At 41.5% G+C, this 25,640-nt stretch overlaps 1 protein-coding gene across 4 annotated transcripts in view; it reads right to left on the bottom strand.

The window, feature by feature from the left end:
• Positions 1 to 14,429: 14,429 nt before the first annotated feature.
• The window catches only part of LOC112242871 (neuronal membrane glycoprotein M6-b), a 62,986-nt gene continuing 51,775 nt past the window's right edge, over positions 14,430 to 25,640 (bottom strand). For 2 of the 4 annotated variants that reach the window (XM_024410729.2, XM_024410721.2), the window contains exons 3-7: positions 22,688 to 22,844; positions 22,159 to 22,327; positions 19,241 to 19,314; positions 18,981 to 19,046; positions 16,777 to 17,964 (exon numbers count right to left, since the gene is read on the bottom strand). In XM_024410729.2, the coding sequence (XP_024266497.1) occupies positions 17,884 to 17,964; positions 18,981 to 19,046; positions 19,241 to 19,314; positions 22,159 to 22,327; positions 22,688 to 22,844 (547 nt within the window). In that variant the 3' untranslated portion in view covers positions 16,777 to 17,883. Of the gene's footprint in view, positions 16,316 to 16,776; positions 17,965 to 18,980; positions 19,047 to 19,240; positions 19,315 to 22,158; positions 22,328 to 22,687; positions 22,845 to 25,640 lie in introns of those variants that run through there. The other 2 variants (XM_042319965.1, XM_042319966.1) reach the window with 2 other exon arrangements.

The following is a 25,640-nucleotide window of genomic DNA, read 5'->3' as shown; positions in this document are numbered from 1 at the left end:
GTTGAGGAGATTAACTGGATTGTATCACAAAAAATGAATCGTTTAACTTCAACTGACATTAACATTTTTGGCACAAAGATTGTCACAATACCTTTAACTAAAATACCCAACCTAAATCCATTATTCCTTGTGCGTAGTTGAAAAAAATAAAGATTGGTAACTGGATATGCTGTACAATGAGTGCCGTAGTGCTCTAGTATGTAAGCTGTTAGCTTAGATGTTGTGACTCATATCCGATTGTCTCCCTGTAGATCTGGGCAGGCTGTCGGCAGAGCAGCTGGCGCTGCAGACAGAGCTGAGGAGGCTGGAGAGTGCCAGGATGCTGTCGAAAGAGGAGTCTGACAGACACAGACAGGTGCTGAAGGCCCAGCTTCAGAGTTAGGTCAGTGACACTGCTTCTCTGATAATGTGGGAAACAATGTGGAGTGTAGCGAGATGACTTTTCTTTAACACACATCTGCTCTAACGTTTATTTATTCATAGTTACGGTAACTCCATAGGGCCTTATATCTGGGTTGCAGTCCATTTGGGAGCCTGCAGGTCATCTTGCACTTGTTCAAGGATCTTTTTCTCTGTAACCCCTTGTTGGCCGTGTCCACCTATTGGAGGTGTGTGTGTGTGTGTGTGTGTGTGTGTGTGTGTGTGTGTGTGTGTGTGTGTGTGTGCATGTGCGTGTGCAAGTGGCCAAGATCTTCTCTATGTCCTTCTGCTGGTTGATCGTGTCTTGGTCCTCATCTTCTCTAAGTCCTTCTGGCGGTTTATCATGTCTTGGTCCTCATCTTCTCTAAATCCTTCTGCTGGTTGATCGTGTCTTGGTCCTCATCTTCTCTAAATCCTTCTGGCGGTTGATCATGTCTTGGTCCTCATCTTCTCTAAGTCCTTTGCTGGTTGATCATGTCTTGGTCCTCATCTTCTCTAAATCCTTCTGGCGGTTGATCATGTCTTGGTCCTCATCTTCTCTAAGTCCTTCTGGCGGTTGATCATGTCTTGGTCCTCATCTTCTCTAAGTCCTTCTGCTGGTTGATCATGTCTTGGTCCTCATCTTCTCTAAGTCCTTCTGGCGGTTGATCGTGTCTTGGTCCTCATCTTCTCTTCTTTCTATGCTTTCTTTTTCCTTGTTATTCAACCTCTTGGTTCTGTATGATGTGTTGTTTTGTGTGATGTGTGTGATGTGTGATCTGTGTGTGATGTGTGTGATCTGTATCTGTGTGTGATGTGATGTGTGTGATTGCAGTACGCAACTCTGGAGAATGATGCACTGCGTAACCCTTCCTTGGTGGTCCTCTCAGTGCTGGAGATCAGCCCTGATAAACTACTGCCTCCTGATATCTATGTGGACAGAGGTGTGCTGAGGGCTAGAAGGTGTAAAGAAGGTGTGATGGCCTCTCGAGGGCGCAGGCCCGACTGGGGGAGCAGCAGCTCTCCAGAATCTGACGCTGACCTGGTAGACGGGGCCAAGGCCAGAATCAGAGAGCTGGAGAAGGAGGCAGAGATGCTGGAGGAAGCCTTAAGGAACACCAGCAGAGGGCAGTGCACGCCATCATGTCACACATGCTGCCCCCTCGACCCCTCTCACCACAACGAACACTGGTATCACTCCACCCTCATTCACCTCAGAGGCAACACCCACCAACGCCCTCCCTCGCCCCGAAAACAACACGTAACCCAACACCCTTGCTCCCACTCACTCCAGCATCAATAGACATCTCTCACCCCAACGACAACCCCCTCCCAAGAGCAGCAGAACCCCCACCTCCCCCAGAACCAGAGCCCCTCCTCCCCCAGAGTAGCAGAACCCCCACCTCTCGCCAGCACAGAACCACCAAGTCTCCCCAGTTCAGATCCAGAAACCCCACCTCTCCCCAGTCCAGAACCAAAACCCCCACCTCTCCCGAGAACCAAAAGCCCCACCTTTCCCCAGAACCAAAAGCTCCAACTCTCCCCAGCCCAGAACCAAAACTCTACCTCTCTCCAGAACCAGAATCCCCACCTCTCCCTAGCCCAGAAACAGAAGCCCCACCTCCCCTCAGCCCAATATGACCTTTGCTGAAAACCAGCATCAGTACCTTGGTCCAAGGACTTCCACACTACTTAGTGAGGCTCTGTTCTTGGGAGACAGAATCCCTCAGGAAGGCAGCTACTCTCCCCCAGAATCCTGTCACCCCCCTCTCCCTCTCCAGGAGGCAGCTTTGCACAGATCCTGCGGAAGTTAGGAGTCTCCATACTGTTTTAATGGGTTGATTCACTTCAAACGGATTTAATGTCCCAAGTGCTTTACTGCCAGGCCTGTAAATATGTTTCACTGATTACAGTTACATGCACACAATAGTGGGATTATTGTGGATAGTCAGATTAATATAATGCCTTGCAAGAAGAACGATTACCCTAATAATCCTGTTTACATGAACACATCTGAAAGCAGGCTACCTGAAACCTGATAAATGCAGAAAATCACCAATCAAAATATACATTCTACCACAACGACCATGTAATTTTTGGGAAGTATATTTAATTCTGAGTTCGGACATAGAGTATAAAGTTTGTATGTGAAAACTACTTCAAAGATGCATACATTCAGTTGGTTTGAACTCACTTCACTCAAGCTAAACAGGGAGGCTCACGTTACCGGTGCTGGCACATGTGCAGATCAAATACACCGCTGGAACGCCGATTAAGGTGTTTACGTCAGTATTTCATTTCCCATTCATAATGTCTGATTCATTGAGTCAGTCCGTATCCCATTCATAATGTCTGATTCATTGAGTCAGTCCGTATCCCATTCATAATGTCTGATTCATTGAGTCAGTCCGTATCCCATTCATAATGTCTGATTCATTGAGTCAGTCCGTATCCCATTCATAATGTCTGATTCATTGAGTCAGTCCGTATCCCATTCATAATGTCTGATTCATTGAGTCAGTCCGTATCCCATTCATAATGTCTGATTCATTGAGTCAGTCCGTATCCCATTCATAATGTCTGATTCATTGAGTCAGTCCGTATCCCATTCATAATGTCTGATTCATTGAGTCAGTCCATATCATTCATAATGTCTGATTCATTGAGTCAGCCCCTACAATTCATAATGTCTGATTCATTGAGTCAGCCCCTACCATTCATAATGTCTGATTAATTGAGTCAGCCCGTACAATTCATAATGTCTGATTAATTGAGTCAGTCCATATCATTCATAATGTCTGATTCATTGAGTCAGCCCCTACAATTCATAATGTCTGATTCATTGAGTCAGCCCCTACCATTCATAATGTCTGATTAATTGAGTCAGCCCCTACAATTCATAATGTCTGATTCATTGAGTCATCCCATATCATTCATAATGTCTGATTCATTGAGTCAGTCCATATCATTCATAATGTCTGACTCATTGAGTCATCCCATATCATTCATAATGTCTGATTCATTGAGTCATCCCATATCATTCATAATGTCAGATTCATTGAGTCAGCCCGTACAATTCATAATGTCTGATTAATTGAGTCAGCCCCTACAATTCATAATGTCTGATTCATTGAGTCATCCCATATCATTCATAATGTCTGATTCATTGAGTCAGTCCATATCATTCATAATGTCTGATTCATTGAGTCAGCCCCTACAATTCATAATGTCTGATTCATTGAGTCAGCCCCTACAATTCATAATGTCTGATTCATTGAGTCATCCCATATCATTCATAATGTCTGATTCATTGAGTCAGTCCATATCATTCATAATGTCTGATTCATTGAGTCAGCCCCTACAATTCATAATGTCTGATTCATTGAGTCAGCCCCTACCATTCATAATGTCTGATTCATTGAGTCAGCCCCTACCATTCACAATGTCTGATTCATTGAGTCAGCCCCTACAATTCATAATGTCTGATTCATTGAGTCAGCCCCTACAATACATAATGTCTGATTAATTGAGTCAGCCCCTACAATTCATAATGTCTGATTCATTGAGTCAGCCCCTACAATTCATAATGTCTGATTCATTGAGTCAGCCCATACCATTCATAATGTCTGATTCATCTGTAATCCTCCAAGAAGCTAGCCAGAAACTCCAAGAAGCTAGCCTGAAACTAGCCAGAAGCTAGCCAGAAGCTAATCCAGAAGCTAGTTCAGAAGCTAGTTAGCTCCTTTACTGGTAAATCGTTAGTATTCAGCTAACCACGGTTTGTGGTCATCAGCTATCCTTTAGTTCGAAAATCTATCGCCAGTTCTGTACGGCGCAGCGCGGCTCGGAACGGAACATACCGGACCAATTTTTCTCTCCATGTCCCTGGATTTCGACTGCTCTCTGGACATTCATACCCGGATCTCACAGCTAGCTAGCTGCTATCCGTGTGACTATCGGCCTTCGTCGATTCCGGAGCAAACATCAATTATTCCGGAGCTAGCCAGCTCCGTCAATCACTCCTGAGTTCCATCAATCACTCCTGGGCTGCAGTCACCTATCCGGACCCGTTTTACTGCCTACGCGGAGCCCCACCGGGCCTTCACAACTGGACTGCCGACGTTATCTACCCGAAGGAGATCCGGCTGGCTCCTCCGTCGCGACGTTACCTGAACGCCCATCTGCGGCCTGCTAACCGTTAGCTGTCTTACCGGCTGCTATCTGAATAGACAATCGGACAATTTATTTATTTTTATTATTATTATGTTTTCTTCTTGGGCCTCTATAACTATATCTATTGTTTTTATTTTTGTTGTTGTTGTGTGATTTGGATTAATCCCCTCTACCACACGGAACCCCACTAATCTACTGACGGAACGCAAGAGGTGGCTAACAACAGACCTCGATCCTATGCTAGCTTGCTACCGATGGCCTGGCTAGCTGTCTAAATCACCAACCAACCTCTCCACTCACTGGACCCTTTTGATCACTCGACTAAGCATGCCTCTCCTTAATGTCAATATGTCTTGTCCATTGCTGTTCTGGTTAGTGTTTATTGGCTTATTTCACTGTAGAGCCTCTAGTCCTGCTCACTATACCTTATCCAACCTATTAGTTCCACCACCCACACATGCAATGACATCTCCTGGTTTCAATGATGTTTCTAGAGACAATATCTCTCTCTTCATCACTCAATACCTAGGTTTACCTCCACTGTATTCACATCCTACCATACATTTGTCTGTACATTATACCTTGATGCTATTTTATCGCCCCAAGAAACCTCCTTTTACTCTATGTTCCAGACGTTCTAGACGACCAATTCTCATAGCTTTTAGCCGTACCCTTATTCTACTCCTCCTATGTTCCTCTGGCGATGTAGAGGTGAATCCAGGCCCTGCAGTGCCTAGCTCCACTCCTATTCCCCAGGCGCTCTCTTTTGATGACTTCTGTGACCGTAATAGCCTTGGTTTCATGCATGTTAACATTAGAAGCCTCCTCCCTAAGTTTGTTCTATTCACTGCTTTAGCATACTCAGCCAACCCGGATGTTCTAGCTGTGTCTGAATCCTGGCTTAGGAAGACCACCAAAAATTCTGAAATTTTAATTCCAAACTACAACATTTTCAGACAAGATAGAACTGCCAAAGGGGGCGGTGTTGCAATCTACTGCAAAGATAGCCTGCAGAGTTCTGTCCTACTATCCAGGTCTGTACCCAAACAATTTGAACTTCTACTTTTAAAAATCCACCTCTCTAAAAACAAGTCTCTCACCGTTGCCACCTGCTATAGACCACCCTCTGCCCCCAGCTGTGCTCTGGACACCATATGTGAACTGATTGCCCCCCATCTATCTTCAGAGTTCGTGCTGCTAGGTGACCTAAACTGGAACATGCTTAACACCCCAGCCATCCTACAATCTAAACTTGATGCCCTCAATCTCACACAAATTATCAATGAACCTACCAGGTACCTCCCCAAAGCCTTAAACACGGGCACCCTCATAGATATCATCCTAACCAACTTCCCCTCTAAATACACCTCTGCTGTCTTCAACCAAGATCTCAGCGATCACTGCCTCATTGCCTGCATCCGTAATGGGTCAGCGGTCAAACGACCTCCACTCATCACTGTAAAACGCTCCCTGAAACACTTCTGCGAGCAGGCCTTTCTAATCGACCTGGCCGGGGTATCCTGGAAGGATATTGATCTCATCCCGTCAGTAGAGGATGCCTGGATATTTTTTTAAATGCCTTCCTAACCATCTTAAATAAACATGCCCCATTCAAGAAATTTAGAACCAGGAACAGATATAGCCCTTGGTTCTCCCCAGACCTGACTGCCCTTAACCAACACAAAAACATCCTATGGCGTTCTGCATTAGCATCGAACAGCCCCGTGATATGCAGCTGTTCAGGGAAGCTAGAAACCATTATACACAGGCAGTTAGAAAAGCCAAGGCTAGGTTTTTCAAGCAGAAATTTGCTTCCTGCAACACTAACTCAAAAAGTTCTGGGACACTGTAAAGTCCATGGAGAATAAGAACACCTCCTCCCAGCTGCCCACTGCACTGAAGATAGGAAACACTGTCACCAATGATAAATCCACCATAATTGAGAATTTCAATAAGCATTTTTCTACGGCTGGCCATGCTTTCCACCTGGCTACTCCTACCCCGGACAACAGCACTGCACCCCCAACAGCAACTCGCCCAAGCCTTCCCCATTTCTCCTTCTCCCAAATCCATTCAGCTGATGTTCTGAAAGAGCTGCAAAATCTGGACCCCTACAAATCAGCCGGGCTAGACAATCTGGACCCTTTCTTTCTAAAATTATCTGCCGAAATTGTTGCCACCCCTATTACTAGCCTGTTCAACCTCTCTTTCGTGTCGTCTGAGATTCCCAAAGATTGGAAAGCAGCTGCGGTCATCCCCCTCTTCAAAGGGGGACACTCTTGACCCAAACTGCTACAGACCTATATCTATCCTACCGTGCCTTTCTAAGGTCTTCGAAAGCCAAGTCAACAAACAGATTACTGACCATTTCGAATCTCACCATACCTTCTCTGCTATGCAATCTGGTTTCAGAGCTGGTCATGGGTGCACCTCAGCCACGCTCAAGGTCCTAAACGATATCTTAACCGCCATCGATAAGAAACATTACTGTGCAGCCGTATTCATTGATCTGGCCAAGGCTTTCGACTCTGTCAATCACCACATCCTCATCGGCAGACTCGACAGCCTTGGTTTCTCAAATAATTGCCTCGCCTGGTTCACCAACTACTTCTCTGATAGAGTTCAGTGTGTCAAATCGGAGGGTCTGCTGTCCGGACCTCTGGCAGTCTCTATGGGGGTGCCACAGGGTTCAATTCTTGGACCGACTCTCTTCTCTGGTCGCTCTTGCTGCTGGTGAGTCCCTGATCCACCTCTACGCAGACGACACCATTCTGTATACTTCTGGCCCTTCTTTGGACACTGTGTTAACAACCCTCCAGGCAAGCTTCAATGCCATACAACTCTCCTTCCGTGGCCTCCAATTGCTCTTAAATACAATTAAAACTAAATGCATGCTCTTCAACCGATCGCTACCTGCACCTACCAGCCTGTCCAACATCACTACTCTGGACGGCTCTGAATACGTGGACAACTACAAATACTTAGGTGTCTGGTTAGACTGTAAACTCTCCTTCCAGACCCATATCAAACATCTCCAATCCAAAGTTAAATCTAGAATTGGCTTCCTATTTCGCAACAAAGCATCCTTCACTCATGCTGCCAAACATACCCTTGTAAAACTGACCATCCTACCAGTCCTCGACTTTGGCGATGTCATTTACAAAATAGCCTCCAATACCCTACTCAACAAATTGGATGCAGTCTATCACAGTGCAATCCGTTTTATCACCAAAGCCCCATATACTACCCACCATTGCGACCTGTACGCTCTCGTTGGCTGGCCCTCGCTTCATACTCGTCGCCAAACCCACTGGCTCCATGTCATCTACAAGACCCTGCTAGGTAAAGTCCCCCTTATCTCAGCTCGCTGGTCACCATAGCATCTCCCACCTGTAGCACACGCTCCAGCAGGTATATCTCTAGTCACCCCCAAAACCAATTCTTTCTTTGGCCGCCTCTCCTTCCAGTTCTCTGCTGCCAATGACTGGAACGAACTACAAAAATCTCTGAAACTGGAAACACTTATCTCCCTCACTAGCTTTAAGCACCAACTGTCAGAGCAGCTCACAGATTACTGCACCTGTACATAGCCCACCTATAATTTAGCCCAAACAACTACCTCTTTCCCAACTGTATTTAATTTTAATTAATTTATTTATTTTGCTCCTTTGCACCCCATTATTTTTATTTCTACTTTGCACATTCTTCCATTGCAAAACTACCATTCCAGTGTTTTACTTGCTATATTGTATTTACTTTGCCACCATGGCCTTTTTTGCCTTTACCTCCCTTCTCACCTCATTTGCTCACATTGTATATAGACTTGTTTATACTGTATTATTGACTGTATGTTTGTTTTACTCCATGTGTAACTCTGTGTCGTTGTATCTGTCGAACTGCTTTGCTTTATCTTGGCCAGGTCGCAATTGTAAATGAGAACTTGTTCTCAACTTGCCTACCTGGTTAAATAAAGGTAAAGTAAAATAAAATAAATAAATAAATAAATAAAAAATTGAGTCAGCCCCTACCATTCATAATGTCTGATTCATTGAGTCAGCCCCTACCATTCATAATGTCTGATTCATTGAGTCAGCCCCTACCATTCATAATGTCTGATTCATTGAGTCAGCCCCTACCATTCATAATGTCTGATTCATTGAGTCAGCCCCTACCATTCATAATGTCTGATTCATTGAGTCAGCCCCTACCATTCATAATGTCTGATTCATTGAGTCAGCCCCTATCATTCATAATGTCTGATTCATTGAGTCAGCCCCTATCCCATTCATAATGTCTGATTCATTGAGTCAGTCCGTATCCCATTCATAATGTCTGATTCATTGAGTCAGCCCCTACCATTCATAATGTCTGATTCATTGAGTCAGCCCCTACCATTCATAATGTCTGATTCATTGAGTCAGCCCCTATCATTCATAATGTCTGATTCATTGAGTCAGCCCCTACCATTCATAATGTCTGATTCATTGAGTCAGCCCCTACCATTCATAATGTCTGATTCATTGAGTCAGCCCCTACAATTCATAATGTCTGATTCATTGAGTCAGCCCCTACCATTCATAATGTCTGATTCATTGAGTCAGTCCATACCATTCATAATGTCTGATTCATTGAGTCATCCCATATCATTCATAATGTCTGATTCATTGAGTCAGCCCCTACCATTCATAATGTCTGATTCATTGAGTCAGCCCCTATCATTCATAATGTCTGATTCATTGAGTCAGCCCCTACCATTCATAATGTCTGATTCATTGAGTCAGCCCCTACCATTCATAATGTCTGATTCATTGAGTCATCCCATATCATTCATAATGTCTGATTCATTGAGTCAGCCCCTACCATTCATAATGTCTGATTCATTGAGTCAGCCCCTATCATTCATAATGTCTGATTCATTGAGTCAGCCCCTACCATTCATAATGTCTGATTCATTGAGTCATCCCATATCATTCATAATGTCTGATTCATTGAGTCAGCCCCTACCATTCATAGTGTCTGATTCATTGAGTCAGCCCCTATCATTCATAATGTCTGATTCATTGAGTCAGCCCATACCATTCATAATGTCTGATTCATTGAGTCAGCCCCTACCATTCATAATGTCTGATTCATTGAGTCAGCCCCTACCATTCATAATGTCTGATTCATTGAGTCAGCCCATACCATTCATAATGTCTGATTCATTGAGTCAGCCCCGTACCATTCATAATGTCTGATTCATTGAGTCAGCCCGTACCATTCATAATGTCTGATTCATTGAGTCAGCCCCTACCATTCATAATGTCTGATTCATTGAGTCAGCCCCTACCATTCATAATGTCTGATTCATTGAGTCAGCCCCTACCATTCATAATGTCTGATTCATTGAGTCAGCCCATACCATTCATAATGTCTGATTCATTGAGTCAGCCCCTACCATTCATAATGTCTGATTCATTGAGTCAGTCCGTATCCCATTCATAATGTCTGATTCATTGAGTCAGCCCCTACCATTCATAATGTCTGATTCATTGAGTCAGTCCCTACCATTCATAATGTCTGATTCATTGAGTCAGCCCATACCATTCATAATGTCTGATTCATTGAGTCAGCCCATACCATTCATAATGTCTGATTCATTGAGTCAGTCCCTACCATTCATAATGTCTGATTCATTGAGTCAGCCCCTACCATTCATAATGTCTGATTCATTGAGTCAGTCCATATCATTCATAATGTCTGATTCATTGAGTCAGCCCCTACAATTCATAATGTCTGATTCATTGAGTCAGCCCCTACCATTCATAATGTCTGATTAATTGAGTCAGCCCCTACAATTCATAATGTCTGATTCATTGAGTCATCCCATATCATTCATAATGTCTGATTCATTGAGTCAGCCCATACCATTATATAATTATACAATTTCATGTCTTCAGAAACATCATATGACAGTGACAGTGACAGTGCTGAATCTGTATCTTCTGTCATTTGTTGCATTCTCTAGTTAACAGTTGGTACTCCTGTCATCTTCAAGGGCTGAGGAGGTATCGTCTGTGGCGTTTCCTGTGCTGTCTCCCTGTGCTGTCTCCTGTTCTCCCCCCTCGCCCTGACCCGTGGAGAGGTGGCGTCCTCACGGGACTTAACTTCCAATTTCTTCCCACCTCGCTGTCCTCAGCTCAGGAGCTCCGCACGAGAAACAAAGCAGGTAGCACCAGGGTTCACCACTGGAACATATTATAGCAATATCTTACTGTTTACTTAATGGTTTGTTGAGATCGGTGTGGAAGAACTTGACTGGCCTGCACAGAGCCCTGACCTCATCCCCATCAAACACCTTTGGGATGAATCGGAACACTGACTGCGAGCCAGGCCTAATCACCCAACATCAGTGCCCAACCTTACTAATGCTCGTGGCTGAATGGAAGCAAGTCCCTGCAGCAATGTTCCAACATCAAGTGGAAATCCTTCCCAGAAAAGTGGAGGCTGAAAGCGGGGGACAAACTCATATTAGTTTTGATTTTGGAATGAGATGTTCGATGAGCAGGTGTCCACATACCTTTGGCCATGTAGTGTATCTGCTGTGGATGGGAGATATCAGAGATGACACAGCCCTATGTGCGCCCAGCATGCTTTGCTTCCTGAACACATTGTAACCATGCCTTGGAAGAGGAGAGTGGGGCAGTGGGAGCAAACAACTCCAGCACTGCAGGAATGCTGTTAAGAGTATTTGTTATTGTTGCTGACCAGTGGCATTGCATTTCATTATACAAGATGCATCAAAGGTTGTCTGTGTCTGGTGCAGTAGATTCACTGATCCATAGTTGATGTGGGAGTGTTTGCAAATTCAGGCATGTTTCCACCCATGAATGTGAAGCATCTTAAGACCTCAGTGCTGAATCAGTGCCAACCAACAGAGGGTACAGTACATACAGTATGCCATCTGTCTGCCCATACCAAATGTTCCTCCTGACCCCAATTTTTTGCATTTATTCCCATACCTTTACTGTGGCTCCTGTTTAGAATGACTGCTAGGCATTTCATCACATTAATTACCTATTTATTTCTTGTTTTTGACATTTTAGTTGCAGCCCTCCCATATATGCAACATGTGTAGTACCTTATTTTGTTGGAATTAACTTGTGATATGCAAAGAAAAGGAAAGTAAAATGTCTATAGTATGTACAAGCTGGACGCTTAAACGTTGTTGTTCATTAGTGGTAGGGTTAGAAAGTAATAAAGAAAAATATATATCTAAAAAAAATATATTTAAAAAATGATGAGTTTCCATGTGGTGTATTTTGTGCTGTTATTTGGTTAGTGTGATATGTTGTATGTGTTTACAATAGTGTTTTGTGTTATTTGGTTAGTGTGATATGTTGTATGTGTTTACAATAGTGTTTGGTGTTATTTGGTTAGTGTGATATGTTGTATGTGTTTACAATAGTGTTTTGTGTTATTTGGTTAGTGTGATATGCTGTATGTGTTTACAATAGTGTTTTTGTGTTGTTTGGTTAGTGTGATATGTTGTATGTGTTTACAATAGTGTTTTGTGTTATTTGGTTAGTGTGATATGTTGTATGTGTTTACAATAGTGTTTTGTGTTATTTGGTTATTGTGATATGTTGTATGTGTTTACAATAGTGTTATTTTTGTGTGTTGTTTGGTTAGTGTGCTATGTTGTATGTGTTTACAATATTGTTTTTTGTGTGTTGTTTGGTTATCGTGTGTGATATGATTGTATGTGTTTACAATAGTGGTTTGTGTTATTTGGATTGTGTGATATGTTGCATGTGTTTACAATAGTGTTTTGTGTTATTTGGTTATTGTGATATGTTGTATGTGTTTACAATAGTGTTTTGTGTTATTTGGTTAGTGTGATATGTTGTATGTGTTTACAATAGTGTTTTGTGTTATTTGGTTAGTGTGATATGTTGTATGTGTTTACAATAGTGTTTTGTGTTATTTGGTTAGTGTGATATGTTGTATGTGTTTACAATAGTGTTTGGTGTTATTTGGTTAGTGTGATATGTTGTATGTGTTTACAATAGTGTTTTGTGTTATTTGGTTAGTGTGATATGTTGTATGTGTTTACAATAGTGTTTTGTGTTATTTGGTTAGTGTGATATGTTGTATGTGTTTACAATAGTGTTTTGTGTTATTTGGTTAGTGTGATATGTTGTATGTGTTTACAATAGTGTTTGGTGTTATTTGGTTAGTGTGATATGTTGTATGTGTTTACAATAGTGTTTTGTGTTATTTGGTTAGTGTGATATGTTGTATGTGTTGTAAAGAAATTATTAATAAAGAAAACAAGACAAAAAACAATGACCGCTAGACATATAGCAATAAATGCTATATAGTAATACATCTAGTAATGTGTGTGTGTGTGTGTGTGTGTGTGTGTGTGTGTGTGTGTGTGTGTGTGTGTGTGTGTGTGTGTGTGTGTGTGTGTGTGTGTGTGTGTGTGTGTGTGTGTGTGTGTGTGTGTGTGTGTGTGTGTGTGTGTGTGTGTGTGTGTCTGTGTCTGTGTCTGTGTCTGTGTTTGTGTGCCTGTGTCTGTCTGTGTACCATGACATTAGGTTTTATGCCCTTTGACATGGAAAATGAATGGCGTACATAATTTAGGAGTACATATTTGTATTTTTTATTTTCATAAAAACAATTAGAGAGAGAGAAATGTCAAAGGGGATCCCAGCCAGGACGTTGGATTGGTGTCCTCCTGGTGTTTGATCGGTAGCCATTTTGATTACTATTCTTTTTTGGTACATTATACACAGGAAGCACTGCATGATGGGACGGTAATGTCATTCAATTCACATCAACGTCATATTCCTGCAGGCCACTACAAACCTTTTGAATCTGGTGTACTATATTTCAGAGGCCACTTTGTTTACAAAACAATCAAGACATACAGTGGCCTATAAACTTTGGCCGAACCGTATTCCATTCATGGTCAGATTGGCATTTTCAATCGTAGGGTGAGGTGTGCTGATCAATATTCAGAATACTGTGACAAGTTAAGTATTACCTGAAATAAATTCCCAAGGAAGACCTTGACACTAATAGAAAATACTATAGAGGAGTTATATACTTCAGAACTAAGAAACACTGTGGACTACAGTGGACATACCCTGGACTAAATTGTTCTCTTGAAACCGGCAAACACTGCCTACCATAGTTGTCAGTACAAATGACTACACATCACCTGTATCACTGCAGAAACAGTTAATCCTTAATAATGCACTAATGAATAAATGTCATAAATGTCCTGTAAGTCTCTTCTAAATAACAGATAAAGATTGCATCAGTAATGATGTCAGTATTTTAACAATTACACGTAAAAAAAAAACAATACTGAAATACAATTCAAGAGAGATAGAAACATGTTTGTTTGTTTGTTCTTTTAAGTGGTTACATCTTCAATAAAAAAACAATACTGAAATACAATTCAAGAGATTTAGAAACATGTTTGTTTGTTTGTTCTTTTAAGTGGTTACATCTTCAATAAAAAAACAATACTGAAACACAATTCAAGAGATTTAGAAACATGTTTGTTTGTTTGTTCTTTTAAGTGGTTACATCTTCAATAAAAAAAACAAGATTGAAACATCACAACAACAAAAAACCTCCTGACTTGTACCATGTCAGATCCACACCCTAACACAGAGTTATCTCAGCCTGAATGGAGAACAGTTAACGCTCACTTACTTGCACTGGGGCGGCAGGGTAACCTAGTGGTTAGAGCAGTGGACTAGTAACCGGAAGGTTGCAAGTTCAAACCCCTGAGCTGACAAGGTACAAAGCTGTCCTTCTGCCCCTGAACAGGCAGTTATCCCACTGTTCCTAGGCCGTCATTGAAAATAAGAATTTGTTCTTAACTGACTTGCCTAGTTAAATAAAGGTAAAAATAAAAAAACTGTCTAAATCACAAGGTTTGCCATGGTAACAAAGCACATGAATATTTAGTTTCAGAACACTAGTTTTCTCTCAATCAAGTAAAATGTAAGCCTGTTGTATCTTGTAGTTACAGGGATAAAGATTCGACCAATCGCAAATGGGAATTTCAAGTCACACATGGGAATTTGGGATGAACTGTGGAAGATCATACACTATACAATAAGAAGCCTTTATTCATCCCAACAATACTTTGGACATACAAGCCCCTCTGTGCAACAAACCATCCTCATGTTTAATAGTCAAATTTAACCTTTATTTTTCATCTCACAAAGACATTAATCAAGACATTTTAAATTAAATGTAGACTGTCTATAAAAATGCTACATTTGAAAAACTAAAACGATACTAATTATTAACCATGGAATCACACAATGGCCATGTATTAAGATGACATATTTTGGTCAGTCTAACTGTATAATTTTATTGGCACCATTCACTTGCCAGGGTAAAATAAATAAAAAATAAATAAACTAAAATTGTAAGGACTAATGGTGTAAGGACTAATGGTGTAAGGACTCAAAGTTTAAGGACTAAAAATGTAAAGGATTCCTCCTAAAAGGACTCAAATAAAATTTTAAAAACCACCACGGGTTTGTTTACAGTTACATGGGCACGTGGTTATCTCAGCTAAAATACCTGTGCATGTTCAGTAAGTATACCTGCGTAGGCATGAGGTAGTTCCTCTTTTAGGGAATTAGGATTTTACATCATCATTACAGTTTCAATTAAAATATTAACATTTTAGTTGGAATGTAACTTATGAAATTCTAGAATCAGAATGATCATACCTACTTCAACTCAAACTACTAGCAAGAGAACAGTTTTTTAAACCCTAACAGTTTGAAATGGGCAAAGGGGTAACGTAAACACCTTGTCAAAGAAGCCAACAAATACATGTTCTGTTGCACAATAGAATGTTGTTTTGCCTTCACATTCCTCCTCTTCATATGCTCTCCATTCAGAGCCAGGAGGAACAAACTTGTTTGCAATTAGCAACAGCACATTGCACCACTTGTATATATATCTGTGATGTTGTAAGGTGTTTCATGTTGTGCTATGAGGTGTAATCAAAACTGCATCTTTGATTTTTTTTTTTAAATTTTAAAAACGGATTCTCTTTTCTCGCTGACAAGAACTTCCCGCTCTTCTTTATTCATAATGGCCGACAGTCAGACCAGAATCATAACAGAACACTCTAAAACATTATTTATTTCCTTCATGTTTTAGAATAGTGCATTGTTTCACGTTCACCAGCAATCACTGGTTAGAAAAAAATAAAAAATAATAAAAATAATAAATCGCAACAAAAACATTCCTATGAAAATTAGAAAAAGAAAAGTATACAAAAGTATATTCACACACGAAACACAAAACAGAGGTTCTGACACAGACGTCTTGATCAGTTAGTTGTAGAAAGAGACATTGATGCATTAGTTTGTTAGGAGCCGCATTACCACTGCGCTGAATGAGTGCGGCTGGCAGGTTATGGGTTCTCTTGGTCAGACCGCCTGAGATGGTGTGTGTGTGTGTGTGTGTGTGTGTGTGTGTGTGTGTGTGTGTGTGTGTGTGTGTGTGTGTGTGTGTGTGTGTGTGTGTGTGTGTGTGTGTGTGAGGGCGGACCAGGGCGTAATCCTTATGTGTAGGAATTGAGGCATTCCTTTGAACGAGATGTGATGTCATGCAGCTCCTGTTCTTCCTTCAGTTTGATGTCTTGGTAGGCATGCATGCGACTGGCATCCTTTAGGTAGGCCCAGTTTGCTGAGAGAATCATGAGGAAGTGGATCTGGAAGAGAGGGCCGAGGTGGATGGCCAGTGAGCATGGTAAGATGCAAAGCAGGCTATGTGAGGCAGAGCTAGGTCACACGCACACGCGCACACACACACACACACACACACACACACACACACACACACACACACACACACACACACACACACACACACACACACACACACACACACACACACACACACACACAGAGAAAACACAATGTTAAGCAGACAACAGACACACCTGCAAAGTAATGTCATTATCCTCAACACTACTAACATGATTATTATTAAAGAATATTACAGAGACATTTAAAAAGGGGAGAGGGAGAGGAAGGGTAGTGGGGTTTTAGGTTGATGATGAAGGTGGTTAGTAGAGGTTAGAGGGGCATTAGATTGTGGTATGAGATGGAACAGCTGCTACTGTTCTCAGTGGCTCTTTTTCATTTGAGAAGAAATATAAAAACATTGGGGATATTTTGTACACAAAGATTGTTTATTTTGTATAGAAAGAGAAAAATAATAACTACAGTCTTCAAAAATCTTCGGGAAATAATTAAATATTTATGGAAATATGGAATATAAGTAATCATAAACAGATTAAGGAATCCACATGAAATAAAGTAAGCATGCAGGCTCAGTGTTAAAACAACAACAACAACAACAACAACAGTGGCTCTTTAAACAATGTAATGTTTCTGAATGAGTCAAAGAGGAGGAAGAAACAAATCAAAACTATCAGCTGAAGCTGTGAAGGCATCAGGTCCCATAGCAATTACATTACTCCTCTAAAACAAGAACTTCCTTTATAAAATATATGAAGTCATAAACTGAGGCTATATACCTTGATGGAAAATATACCCCTGGTACTGGGATTACCCTTCACAATACTAGTTATATGTGCAGTTATTTGTTTTGAAATGCTGTTCATCTTGTCTGCGTCATCTTACATGTGAAGACTATCTGTATCTATATACGACTGAGGAACTAGTTTGTAATAAAAGCTTCAAATTTACTGTGTAACACTTTGTGTCTTGCACCAAGAAAATACAAAAGTCCACACGATCAATCCTAAAACATGAATGGAGGAAAAGGCACTTTTCCAAGCCTGGCTGGTCTTCTGACAAATTGAACATTAGCAAAAAACAAATACATTTTCACCCCAAATTCAAGCACAATGGTCATGGCAACTGACTGAGAACTCCTTCATAATACAGTACTGTTCTCAGATTGGGTTTTTTATCTTCCTCTTCCACGCCTACTGTTTATTAGCCAGAGTGCTATTCATTTAAGGGAGTTATTACTGATTTATTGTCCTAATCAGATCTTTACAAGATATGGAGAAAAGCATAACCCTCTCAACTTTACACCACCCCATTCTTAAGACAATTCCCTTCAGGTACAGTTGGTCCTTCAGGCAAACCTATCTCTGGATAGCACATGCTAAAAGATGCATACAATCAGCTATTTACACTTTAGGTGAAGGCTAATGGAGATATGTTGCTGTCTATTTTTAGTCCATGTAGTAAGTGGCTGCTGTCTACTCAGAGCCGTGTCATAGACTGTGTCTCTGAACACCAGTTAAAACTTAGTGCAGCAGTCTTCTCGACTCTTAAACTTCAAAACGGCAAAGTTATAAGTGGTAGCCATCATGTAGATCAGCTGGTGGAAGAGAACAGAATACAGGTGGTAAGAGAACTCCCCAAGGACATGCATGTGCATGGCTGCCATATTTTGGCAACAACTGATGTTTCAACTTTTTACTTGTAAAAAAAAACAAAGAAACACAAGTATTAGTAAAATATTCATGTTTGTCACCTATATATATGAGTTCAATGGAAACCTATGAAACACTCTTTGGAAGCAATCAGAGAGGAAAAGGGGACTGCATGGCCTTGAAAGAGAATTTCCCTCTTCTATCATTACTCATTGTTTTCAAAACACCCAAGACGGGACTCTATACTCTTCGGAAATGGGGCGCCCTTAGTTCAAAGAACTCTGATGTAGTCTACACATGTTTATATCCTTACAGATATTCTCCTTTATACTGTATAAACATAGCCATATGTCCCGATACAGGACAAACGTCCACCCTGTTTCTACTTTCCTAAAATAAGCCTGGGGCCCGGGGCATCTAAGCAGATGGTTTACAGAGAATGGGATTGGAGTTGTGGAAAAGTCTACGGGTATTCTGCCTTACAGTCAGAGGTTATATAAACCATATGGGAAATGAGGAGAGGAGCACTGGATTCATGATCTACAGTCAGATACAAACTGCAAGGATGGACTGAAGGAGAGGATGAGAGGGGAGAGAGGGAGGGAGAGAGAGAGAGAGAGAGAGAAAGAGAGGGGGAGAGAGAGAGAGAGAGAGAGAGAGAGAGAGAGAGAAGAGAGGAGAGAGAAGAGAGAGAGAGAGAGAGAGAGAGAGCAGAGAGAAGAGAGAGAGAAGAGAGGAGAGAGAAAAGAGAGAGAAGAGAGGAGAAAGAAAGAGAGAGACAGAGAGGAGAGAGAAGAGAGAGAGAGAGAAGAGAGAGAGAGAAGAGAGGAAGGAGAAGAGAGAAGAGAGACAGAGAGAGAGAGAGAGAGAGAGAGAGAGAGAGGGGAGAGAGAAGAGAGAAGAGAGAGAGAGAGGAGAAAGAGGGAAGAGAGAGAGAGAGAGAAGAGAGAGATGAACTTACCAGAGCAATGACGGTGGCCCCGGCTCCAGCACATGCTATGATGTACAGGTGGTAGGACAGGTAGAACTGAAAAAGACATTAATGTGATTGAACACAGTACCAGTACAGTAACTCATTGTGAATACAGATGTATGTTTTTCTGTGGCCCTTGCACTGTTATTGTGAGCATGCATCTCAAAAGTAATGGCACCCACACAATAGACAGTACAGTATATCACTGGTCAAAATAATGACTGAGGATGGGAGGAGAGACGCCTTACCTCACTGGTATTACAGATGTCTCCAAGTGTGGATCCACAAGCCTTGCCTGGCGATGCGTTCCACGGGATGATACCTGCAGACAGTCGTTCAATTCAAAGGTTAATATTGACACAGCAAATTCCTCACATCATGTCATCAGTATTCATAGAATTCATATAGATACACAGTAAAAGAACCATCCTTATTTGGCCATAGTCACATATCACATTCAAATTTACGGTATGGTTATAACTTGGATGAAATCTCCATTAAAATGTCATGCTTGTAGAGTGGAGTGTATCAAACCTGTACAAGGTGACACACTGGTCATTTTAGGCTGTTATAATGTCTTATTTCTGCTATAAAACCTGAGAGGAGACGGAGGATATCGAGCCAGAGAAAAGATGCCACAAGTGGTATTTTGTATTTTATTAGGAACCCCATTAGCTGTTGCGAAAGCCGCACCTACTCTTCCTGGGTTCCACACAAAACATGAAACATGACAATAACACAGAACATTAATGAACAAGAACAGCTCAAAGGCAGAACAACATACAGTTGAAGTCGGACGTTTACATACACTTAGGTTGGAGTCATTAAAACTAGTTCTTCAACAACTCCACACATTTCTTGGCAAGTCGGTTAGGACATCTCCTTTGTGCATGACACAAGTCATTTTTCCAACAATTGTTTACAGACAGATTATTTCACTTATAATTCACTGTATCACAATTCCAGTGGGTCAGAAACTTACATACCCTAAGTTGACTGTGACTTTAAACAGCTTGGAAAATTCCAGAAAATGATGTCATGGCTTGACAAGTTCTGACATCATTTGTGTCAATTGGAGGTGTACCTGTGAATGTATTTCAAGGCCTACCTTCAAACTCAGTGCCTCTTTGCTTGACATAATGGGAAAATCAAAAGAAATCAGCTAAGACCTTAGACTTTAAAAGTCTGGTTCATCCTTGGGAGCAATTTCCAAATGCCTGAAGGCTCCACATTCATTTGTACAAATAATAGTACACAAGTATAAACATCATGGGACCACATAGCCATCATACCGCTCAGGAAGGAGACGCGTTCGTTCTGTCTCCTAGAGATGAACGTACTTTGGTGTGAAACATGCAACAACAACAGCAAATGACCTTGTAAAGATGCTGGAGGAAACAGGTACAAAAGTATCTATATCCACAGTAAAACAAGTCCTATATCGACATAATCTGAAAGGCCGCTCAGCAAGGAAGAAACCACTGCTCCAAAATCACCATAAAAAAGCCAAACTATAGTTTGCAACTGCACATGGGGACAAAGATCGTACTTTTTCGAGAAATGTCCTCTGGTCTCATGAAACAAAAAATAGAACTGTTTGGCCATAATGACCATCGTTATGTTTGGAGGAAAAAGGGGGAGGCTTGCAAACCGAAGAACACCATCCCAACCGTGAAGCTCAGGGGTGGCAGCATCATGTTGTGAGGGTGCTCTGCTGCAGGAGGGACTGGTGCACTTCACAAAATAGATGGCATCATGATGAGGGATAATTATGTGGATATAATGAAGCAACATCTCAAGACATCAGTTAAAGCTTGATTGCAAATGGGTCTTCCAAATGGACAATGACCCCAAGCATACTTCCAAAGTTGTGGCAAAATGGCTTAAGGACAATAAAGTCAAGTTATTGGAGTGGCCATCACAAACTATGACCTCAATCCTATATAAAATGTGTAGGCAGAACTGAAAAAGAGTGTGCAAGCAAGGAGGCCTACAAACCTTACTCAGTTACACCAGCTCTGTCAGGAAAAATGGGTCAAAATTCACCCAACATATTGTGGGAAGCTTGTGGAAGGCTACCCCAAATGTTTGACCCAAGTTAAACCATTTAAAGGCAATGCTACCAAATACTAATTGAGTGTATGTAAACTTCTGACCCACTGGGAATGTAATGAAATAAATAAAAGCTGAAATAAATCATTCTCACTACTATTATTCTGACATTTCACATTCTTAAAAGAAAGTGGTGATCCTAACTGACCTAAGACAGGGAATTTTTACTAGGATTAAATGTCAGGAATCGTGAAAAACTGAGTTTAAATGTATTTGGCTAAGGTGTATGTAAACTTCCGAGTTCAACTTTACATTTAAAAATGGCACATGTAGCCTACATATCAATGCATACACACAAACTATCTAGGTCAAATAGGGGAGAGGCGTGGCACTGTGAGGTGTTGCTTTATCTCTAATGGCTCTATATTATACTGTACGCTTTCTTGAATTTGTTCTGGATTTGGGGACTGTGAGCTGTGTGTAGGTTAAATACAAACAATTTGGAGTTTTCAACACATTCATGTTTGTTATGAAGTGATGCAGTCAGTCTCTCCTCAGCTCTTAGCCAGGAGAAACGGGCATGGGTATTTTGTTATACTAATATTTACCACACTAACGTGTTGGCTCTCAGCCACTAAAAACCTCCCCTTATCTTTATACACACCAGTGGAGGCTTCTGAGGGAAGAACGACTCATGATGATGGCTGGAACAGAGCAAATAAATTGGCATCAAACCTTGTGTTTGATGTATTTGATACCATTCCACATATTCCCCTCCAGCCATTAACACTAGCCAATCCTCCCCAATTAAGGTGCCACCAACCTCCTGTGATACACACCAATAGAAATCAGTGATCCACAGCCTCAACAGGCAACAGGCAACTGTACACATAAAGTATTGGAAACACCTGCTCTGTGTTATGGGTAGAAGGGACCCTGGATGGATTTGGTCATATTCATTAGGGCACAGCGTAGAGATAATGTTGCAACGGGAAGACAAAACAAGCCTTTCTTATTGGAAAAGTTCAGGTAATCCCTCTCAGTTTCAGTCTGTTTTCTTTCACATGGTGCCTAAATGAAGATGACCCTGGCTGTAACTCCAGTTTTCCCTTACCGTACTGACGAACGTCGACACAGATGGTGTCCACGTTGGTGAGGTTAGCCACAGGTGACCTCATGGCATTGCAGGTGGACCAGATGTTGTAGAAGAGGAAGACGGGCACGGCGGAGAAACCAAACACACCCAGCCAGGCGATACCCAGAATGTAGGTCAGGAACACAAACTGAGAAAACACACGTACAAAAACAGCATTACATTGGCATTAGGAAGATCTGGATCATAACTAGTATTTTCATAGCTGTTGTTTGTGTCTATTTGACTGGTAGGCGTAAAAGAGAGGGCATGCTTTCGTGTCCGTTTACGAAGAGTATTTGCTCAGACGTCGTCATTATGTCATCAGCTTGTTTGATTGATCACATTAAAACAGAACTCAGGTGTCCATGTGGTTCGGGTTGAGTACATAAAAACAAAGACTAGCTTGTTGCACTAAATTTGGTCTGATGAAGAGTGCAGTGAGCTTCGTTGTTTGGTGTAAGTTCAGTGCACAGTTAACACAGTCCAGTGGTTCACTTTAGTTACGTACCATGCCACTAATACATCGTCCGCAGATGGTGGTCTTGAACTCGCTGTGCAGCTCCTTCACAGCGCTGGTGGTGTAGAAGCCCTCGGCCAGCAGGATGATTCCGTAGAGGAAGAAGAAGGAGGCGATGCCATAGATGACGTACTGCATCAGCTGTATTCTGTATAGGAGCAAATCCCACATAAACCCGCTCTGTGTTCTGTCCATTAGGGATAATCCAATATGACTATGTTATGTTTCAGCCTCCAACATGAGGCTAGAGGAGATACCGTAAACGTGACAGGTTGTATTAGACTAGCTTATACGTTTAGATTTAGCTCGGGTTATAAAACTGCATACCATTCATTCTGTCATTGAGTTTAAAAAAAGAAGATGTAAACCATTAACAACTTTGGTGGATGAAATGTAAACAGAGGATGCATGTCTCTGAGAAACCAATCGACCCTTCAATTGACAAAAGGTCAAAGGAAACGCAGCTAATATCCAGTCTTTCCAGCTACAGTTTGAAGTGATTGTGTTAATGTAGCTGTGTTGTTGGCTAGCTCCTCTGAACAACAGTGTCCTGACGAGTGAGCACATTTTCTATACCAAGTGAAATCGCGACTCATTAGCTCATTGTTATGCTTGTTATATCCAAATAAATGTCACTAGAAAACATCTTAAACAAATGCAAATGCAGCTACTTTGCTGTTATTCTAGCTGCACTTTTTGAAGTGACTGTAAGTTAGCCGTAGTTGGCTAGCAAGCAAGCAAGAGATAAGAACGTTGACAGCTAGTATGGCAATGGAACATTTAGAACAAACGACTGGGTTGCCTCCATAGATACAGAATAAAAAGACTGAAAGACTGTGTCACATCCATAGATATAGAACAAAAAGACTGAACGAATGGGTCGCGACCATGGTTACAGAACAAAAAGACTGAACGTCTGGGTCGCGACCATAGTTACAGAACGAGGGTTAACACGTTTAAATGTCTTACTCACTTCGGCTGCAGTGAAGGAGAGACCGCATGATTCCGTTGCAGGCCGTGTCAGTGGCACTGTAAAAAGACTGGGCTGGGTTTCTTCCTGTAGTCCGTGATTGACTGCTTGGGGGAATAGACTGTTTGTATTCCATGATTGAGCACTGAACGCCTGGGTCGCGTCCATAGATACAGTCTGATTAAAACGTTCTGACCATCGTTCGTATGTGTTTTCCTTGTTTTAGAACAAAAGGACGTGAGCTGGGTGGGAATTCTATGTTGTGTGTCTGGTTTGTCTATTTCTATGTTTGAACTGAATGGTTCTCAATCAGAGGCAGGTGTTAGTCATTGTCTCTGATTGGGAACCAAAAGACTGATTAGCCTGTTTTGTGTTGGGTTTTGTGGGTGATTGTCCTTAGTGTCCTTGTTCCTGTCTCTGTGTTAGTTTACACTAGTAGAGGCTGTTTCGGTTTTCGTTACGTTCTTTGTTTTGTAGTGTTGAATATTGATTCGTGTTTTACGTTTGTTCATTAAACATGGATTGCAATCTACATGCCGCATTTTGGTCCGACTCTCCTTCATACCTAGAAAACCGTTACAGATACAGAACAAAAAGACTGAACGACTTTAGCAAGCCTACATTTGTGTCGGGACTATATCTTGTAGAAGGATGAAGTAGTATGGATGAATTAATTAAAATAATGTTTTTAAGGAAAATATGTCAATCATTATTTTAATATGTTGGTAACCCGTTGTATAAAAGTGATAATGCCCTTGAAGGCAGTGTTTGGAGAATATATTGGCACGGTTTGCCTGCCCTCGAAGACAGTGTTTAGAGGACATATTGACACGGTTTGCCTGCCCTCGAAGACGGTGTTTGGAGGACATATTGGCACGGTTTGCCTGCCCTCGAAAACAGTGTTTGGAGGACATATTGGCACGGTTTGCCTGCCCTCGAAGACGGTGTTTGGAGGATATATTGGCACGGTTTGAGATGGAATGGAGTTCCATGCAATAATGGCGCAATATAATACTGTACGCTTTCTTGAATTTGTTCTGGATTTTGGGACTGTGAAAATACCCCTGGTGGCATGTCTGATGGGGTAAGTGTGTGTGTCAGAGCTGTGTGTAGGTTAACTATACAAACAATTTGGAGTTTTCAACACATTCATGTTTGTTATAAAAAGAGGAAGTGATGCAGTCAGTCTCTCCTCAGCTCTTAGCCAGGAGAAACGGGCATGGGTATTTTGTTATACTAATATTTACCACACTAACGTGTTGGCTCTCAGCCACTAAAAACCTCTCCTTATCTTTATACACACCAGTGGAGGCTTCTGAGGGAAGAACGACTTATGATGGTGGCTGGAACGGAGCAAATAGATTGGCATGAAACCTTGGTTTCGGGCCTAACAACACCCGTGCCAAGATATCTTCCAAACACCGGCTTCTCTGGCATTAACACTTAAGTACACGTGACATTAAAACTTGAAAATTGAAATTAAAATGGGCACTCACAGAGACTCCCCTTAAAACCTCATAACAAAACACTTGTCCTGTTCTTCCTCTCCTCTATGTTTCTCCTCTCTTGCTATAGACTAATGGATCTAAAAGAGGTCTCATCTGGGGTAAGGTGCAAGCAGAGGTTTTTATTTGATAAAAAATAGCTGTTGTGATGAGCTCATTGAAGAAAGGATATCTATATAAAAGTACCTGTAATTCATTGATAGGGCTTATCTATGCTAGGAGGCTCAGCTCACTAAGACTAAAAGGGTTGTGCTGATTAAAGATGCAATAAAACTGGCCTTCTTTAGACAAGTTGAGTTTCTGGAGCATCAGCATTTGTGGTTTCGATTACAGGCTCAAAATGGCCAGAAACAACGGACTTTCTTCTGAAACTCATCAGTCTATTCTTGTTCTGAGAAATTATTGCTATTGCTGAAGATCTTGCACAACGCTGTGTACTACTCCCTTCACAGAACAGTGCAAACTGGCA

The sequence above is a fragment of the Oncorhynchus tshawytscha genome, linkage group LG03, assembly GCF_018296145.1.
Source record: "Oncorhynchus tshawytscha isolate Ot180627B linkage group LG03, Otsh_v2.0, whole genome shotgun sequence".
In the NCBI taxonomy this organism is placed as follows: domain Eukaryota; kingdom Metazoa; phylum Chordata; class Actinopteri; order Salmoniformes; family Salmonidae; genus Oncorhynchus; species Oncorhynchus tshawytscha.
This window is presented reverse-complemented; position numbering and strand designations above follow the sequence as displayed.